Below are 6293 nucleotides of genomic sequence, written 5' to 3' on the forward strand. Positions count from 1 at the left end.
AGAGAGAGAGAGAGAGAGAGAGAAACAGTGTGAGATAGATAGATATATACATGTAGATAGATAGATAGATAGATAGATAGATAGGCAGAATGACACGCTGATAGACATATGAGATAAATAAATAAACGTTATATTATATTGGGAGTGAGAGAGCGCAAGAGGGATCGAGAGAAAGAGAGAGAGAGAGAGAGAGAGAGAGAGAGAGAGAGAGAGAGAGAGAGAGAGAGATTTAATGTCAAGTATTTTACCCATTTTTTGCGGATAACTAGAACTTCAGCGTATTGTCTATCTTAGTAAAATGGAACACTGGGCCTTGTTTTTCTTTTTCTGTTTTTTTTTGTTTGTTAAAAAAAACAAACAATTTAAAGCCTTCTAAAAACCCGATGCAGAGTATTTGGCCTATTTTTGATCTGTCGTTGCGGCTTTATGACTTGTGAAAAAAATCAGGGGACACAAACAGTGGTCGTTTCCTGTCGGCCTTTGGGGAAGAGTCTTTAGCCGACGGATTATTTGGATCTATTGCAATCTGAAATGGATTCGAACGGAAGGAAAGTTGTTGTGTGCGATAATGGCACAGGGGTGAGTTGTAATGTTGTTTTGAGTCTTATTTTTCAAGTTTGGCATGTACAATGCTCATTGTTTACATCAAACTACCCAGGATGAAACCCGGAAGCTCATAAGATTTTTCTGAATGAGAACTTGACAAATCATTGAAGAAAACAAGATGTTGTTTATCGTTCTGGTGTTGAGACGTTTGTTCAGACAAATAAAAGAGAAATATGGTTTATGTGGTAATACAAAATTGTCTTGTCAATGTTCTAAGACAAAGGAATGTTGTCGGAGGAAAGGTCTAAGTCTGACCAAGGAGTCCCGTGAAATGTAAAGTGGGCGTTGCCTTCAAGTTTTGTTGACTGTGTGTACAATGTATTGTGATAGATATATCTAGAATCTAGATCTAGATCTAGATCTAGATGTTAGATCTTGAAGGGCGACTGACTACCTCATATTTATATTGACTGTTGGTTCTTTTAGGACTCAGTTAATGTTTCGATTGGTTGTTTTCCCAAGATAAGTTAAGGTCCATGGAAAGGGAAAGTGTTTCGTTCTTCAATGTTCTGTGAGGGTTCAGGCTCAGGGGGAGCTCAGGCTCAGCAGGGGATGGAACATTGTGAAATTAGATGTAGACTATACTACTCTTCTGTTTGTTGTCTAACGACTCAGCCTTAAATTTATCAAGATTTTATCTTAAAAAAATCAAGCATTTGTAGGCTGTAATCGGGTACAATACTTTGAGGTAATCACAGAGGATTTAGCCAATCTGTCAAAATTTACGTCTAAGGCCTAAGTCTAAGTCAGGAAAACTTAAATTTGGGGGTTCTCGTGGACGTGATCTAGATCTAGAGATGTTCAGTTATGAGTTCACCTCTCATTCAGAAGGTCCCGGGTTCGAAACATGTTAGCGCCAAAAAATTTTCTTCTCTAAATTAAAATGTTCCCCTTTCATCTCTTTTGCTCTTTGACCATGTTTTGTCATCTCTTCTTTCGTCGCCACTTTCTGTCCCCTCCCCCATTTGCCCCTCCTCTGGGCTCCTGGTTCTTTCTGCAGCCTTTATACTGCTACTCCTTGGCTCCATCTTACTGATGTCTTTCAGCCTGATCTTAGGATAGGTAAGAACTAACACCTTACCTAAGTCAGGCTAAGTTCTCAGATAAGGGCGCTGGGCGAAGCGCACATCCAAAATTGAGTTCAGGCTTTGGCCCTGGAAGATATTGATTTTTCTTTTTATTAATTGGACTCAAATTTAAGTTTGAAAGACACGCTGTACTGCAGTTCGTCTATTTAAATTGTTCACAGCATTTATGGTTTATGAACAACATTGCAACTTGTCAAACTGTTCATGAAAGGGGCACTGTTTTAACTATTTATATAATGAAAGAAAACTAACTACTGAGTTTATACTGCTGGAAAAGATCTGGCAAAGTAACTTCCTTAATGTCAAAATTAAAAGAAAAGCTTTCTTATTCTGGTGTCTTTGGAATGCAATCTATTTTTTACTACCGGCATCATAAGTTTTCAGTTACATAATAATAATATCATAATAAGAATATACCAGAGTCATGCATTTTGTCTACTCAATTACTGATCGTATTTTGTTTAAAATTTCCTGATATAAATTGTTTGGGTTTTTTGTCTTGTATTTCAGTGTTCTTCACTCTTGTTTTTATTTCTATACATGATATCATTTTGTGAAAATTTCATTTCAATTTAATCCCCAGTTCGTCAAATGTGGGTTTGCAGGCTCAAACTTCCCTGCACATATATTTCCATCTCTTGTTGGTAGACCTATCATTAGATCAACAACAAAGATTGGTGATATAGAAGTGAAGGTTAGTATGGTAGGCTCACTCTGATTAGTTTAGAGGTTTATTCTCTAAATATAATATGTAATTAGTGATCAGAATTTAAGATGAAATATATGATATGTGTATTAAATTGTAGAAGTTCTTTTCAAAAAGAAAGGAGTAGGTGGCATTTTCCCCCCTTTTTGTCTGTAGAACATATTTTTCATGTTTTACAGAGTGATTGATTAAAAGTAAACTGTTTACCTGTTTTATTTTGTCAGTTTTATATATTTGCCCATCTATTATAATGAATACTAGTGGTAAGAAAAATCGTCATGGTTGCAGAAGTGCCAGCATATATATGCAAATGATACCGTAATGAAACTGGTAAAATTTCTTTCCGATTATTAAAAGATTTGTGACAGGGAGAAAAAGAAGCTATTCAAGGAAAATTGACCATATTGCTAGATTGTCTGCTGCATGTGAACTGTTCCTGAATGAAAAAGAGGAACAAAGTGCATACCATAATTATTTATTAATGACCACATACATGAAAACAAACATCTTAAATGTAAATATCTGTGTAAATATCTAATTTTTAAAGTGGTCTTTTGTTTCTTTCACTGAATTCAAATGTGTATGCTGTAAATTTAAACTGTTTTTTTTTTTCCATGTCTCTTCAGGATCTTATGATAGGAGAGGAGGCCAGTGAACTCAGATCTATGCTTGAGGTCAATTATCCCATGGAAAATGGCATTGTGCGCAACTGGGAGGATATGACTCACTTGTATGATCACACGTTTGGACCAGAGAAGATGAATTTGGAAACAAATAACTCACGCATCCTCCTCACAGAACCACCAATGAACCCCATGAAGAATAGAGAGAAAATGATAGAGGTTTGTTTGTCAGTTGTTCTTGTATTATAATATTATTTTGAGTTGGTATGCATTATGTTGAGGGTGGGTTGACAATACCAATTGAAGGTGTTAAATTTTTACTATATTGCATCTCTGTCGGCCTGTTTCCCCATTTTCCCCGTACTGAATGAAAGTTGTCATATAGATTTAAGAGAGGATTTTAACACCATGTCATTAGCATCTTTGGTGCAGATTTGGCTCGTACATTTTGATTATTGTGATAGTTGTGTCATGTCATTTGCAACTGGAAGACTTCTCAAATCTGGATTTTTGACCAGATCATTTTGAATTGGAAAAACTAGTCCACTGATTGGTATTTCATCTAATTTTTAAAAAAGAAATAAGGGGCTCTCGTGGTTTAGAGGTGAAGGTGTTCGCCTTTCATTCAAAGGTCCCGGGTTCGAATCCGGGTAGCGAAGGAAAAAATTTCTTCTCTAAAATTGTCTCCTTTCACCTCCTTTCCAGCTCTCTAGCAATGTTCTGTCGTTTGCTTTCGTCTCCACTTTCTGCCCACACCCCCTCACCTCCTTTTCCCCCCACCTCTGGGCGCCTGACACTTTATGCAGCCTTTCTACTGCTTCTCCTTGGCTCCTTCTTACTGCTGTCTTTCAGCCACACCCCTGATCATCTGGTAGGAAAGATCTACACCTAGCTTTCTCGGACAAGGGCGGAAAATCTCGGAGGTCCCGTGTGCAAGTTGCGCACATTAAAGTTCCCTTGGTGGTCTAAAATCGATAAGAGTAGGCTTTGGCTGCCACCTGGGCAAAATTCAAAATTTCCTACCAACTGAAAATGTTTAATGTGTCCTGCGCCCTCATATGACCTTATGCAGGTGCCAGCACCATGAAACACTTACGAACACAAAAAGGGGATGAAGAGACAAAGGCTTTTCATGAAAGAAATCAAAGTTTTATAGTGCATGTGTCCAAGTCAAAGCTTTGGATTTTGGGTAAGATATTTTTTTCCAAAATATAAGCTGCTTAGTTTTTTGTTATGGGAGAAAAAAAATGTACAGATTTTGAAGTTGATGGGTTATTTCTTCAGATATAGACAAAAACCCCCGGAAATGTGGACATTTTATTGTTTGTAATGTATAGAGTCATTAAACACTGTGTCTCTGTTCTTTAGCTGTTTGCGACGAGTGTGATTTTATTACAATGTTACAACGTTAACTGGCTGCTGTGGTGCAGTCAAGTGATGAACCAGGCCAACAGACCGAGGTTTTGAATTTGAATGATCCTGGAATGTTGCCTGTTGTCACTCTACTAAGCTTGGTGTCTTTACCAAAGGCCAGGTGCCTCTCTTGCTGCAAAGACAATGGATCTTACTCATTCTTTGAGAGCTTCGTCGCTGATACTGTTGAAATATTTTCAAAAGCACTCTGATAAAGTTTATTCACAATATTATCATGAGATAGATCTATGGGCTCCATGTATTCTAAAATGAAATGGGTTTTCTTTAAAAAGAAATTATTCGATAAATTTTCTTAAGAGAAGATGGAAATGCCTAAATCTCAGATTGAAAATGGTGAATATACTGTAGAATCTGTCTGAGATGGCCACCATTGTTGAGGAGAAACGTGGTTGTCTTAAACAGATAGATGTCTTACACAGTGTCATTATAATGTAAAAAAAAAAAAAAACACAAGGGGGGAAATGAGAAGTAACTGTTTGTACAGGTGATTGTCTTACATAGGTGGCCGTTAGAGCAGGTTCAAAGGTATAATATTGTGTATTTTCTGTGAAAGTTTGATTCACCGTTAATTGGAATTCTAATTCTTAGGTGTCTGGAATGAATGAAATGTGTCCTTATTTTTTAATTTGTTTATTATGTCATTTTATGGACCCTCATGTCGAGGGTGTTGTAACCAGACTTGACTCGACCTCTGTTACCTTTCTTTTGCTTTTTTTGTTTTGACATGTACTTTTCAATTACTGTTTTTTTAATGCTTTACTCTTTTCTGATAGTCAAGTAAAAAATTAGACCATGCAATGTATTAGCTATTTTTTTTTTTTCTGCCTTTTTTTTTCAGCTTATGTTTGAGAAGTACCAGTTTCACAGTGTGCACATTGCGATCCAGGCTGTTCTCACCCTGTATGCCCAAGGTAATGTTTGTTCTGCACTGATTTCTGTTGCGTGTGTGTTGTGAATAGCGGTGGTGGCTGATAGCAACTGCTTCTGATTTTCAGTGCTGTCTTAAATAATGTTATCCTCTTCTTTCTGTACACATAATAAAACATGTCTGTTATTGTGCTGACTCTCTGAAAACTCTGTAAAACTAAAACTCATCTCATTGTTCACAATATCGTGCAGATATTGTCTTATTGAGGTGGGACGTTGAATGCTGGATGATTTGACTGAATTTGTTGAGATCAAAATTTTGAATGGATGAGATAATGTTGTGTTACTTCCTGTTCTGAGCCTACACTAGTACATATTATATTATAATATCTTAGACTTTGCACTCTGTATTTCTGTGGGTGGTTGGCGGATGCTCTGGTGTGGTTTTGCTTTTTCTTTCCTATCAAACATCTATCATCTTTATCTCCCCTCCTTCTTTTTCGTGTTTGTTACTCTCGTGGTTGGTTGGCAGGTGCTCTGGTGTGGTTTTGCTTTTTCTTTCCTATCAACATCTATTGTCCTTATCTCCCCTTCTTCTTTTTCATATCTGTTACTCTATTGTAACACCTCTAATCTTCTGACGCTCATATGACCTTATGCAGTTGCGAGCGCCGAAAAACCTCTACTAAAACTTTTTACTCTCTTACTCTCTTGTAACACCTCTAATCTTCGACACTTATATGACCTTATTGTGTTGCAAGTGCCGTAAAACACTTACTAAAGCATGATGTATTTCTGGTTCTCTATGGAGTGCACTGTTTGACTCATTTTGAATCGAATGAAGGGCAAAGGTGAATGAAAAGGTGTGCCGCACACACTGAGACTGGTGTTTAGCCTTTCAATTTGGCGTAATGGAGTAGCCTATAGTGTGCAAGTTTAAGCAGAGAACAGAGAGCAACGGCTATGACC

The 6293-nt window shown here is 37.2% G+C and overlaps 1 protein-coding gene across 1 annotated transcript in view; it reads left to right on the plus strand.

Moving 5' to 3' along the window:
* The first annotated feature begins 424 nt into the window (after positions 1-424).
* The window catches only part of LOC101847196 (actin-related protein 2), a 15216-nt gene continuing 9347 nt past the window's right edge, over positions 425-6293 (plus strand). The window contains exons 1-4 of the mRNA XM_005100856.3: positions 425-579; positions 2278-2388; positions 3027-3242; positions 5296-5368. Of these exons, the coding sequence (XP_005100913.1) occupies positions 532-579; positions 2278-2388; positions 3027-3242; positions 5296-5368 (448 nt within the window). The 5' untranslated portion in view covers positions 425-531. The remainder of the gene's footprint in view (positions 580-2277; positions 2389-3026; positions 3243-5295; positions 5369-6293) is intronic.

Source organism: Aplysia californica, unplaced genomic scaffold, assembly GCF_000002075.1.
Source record: "Aplysia californica isolate F4 #8 unplaced genomic scaffold, AplCal3.0 scaffold00263, whole genome shotgun sequence".
Lineage (NCBI taxonomy): Eukaryota > Metazoa > Mollusca > Gastropoda > Aplysiida > Aplysiidae > Aplysia > Aplysia californica.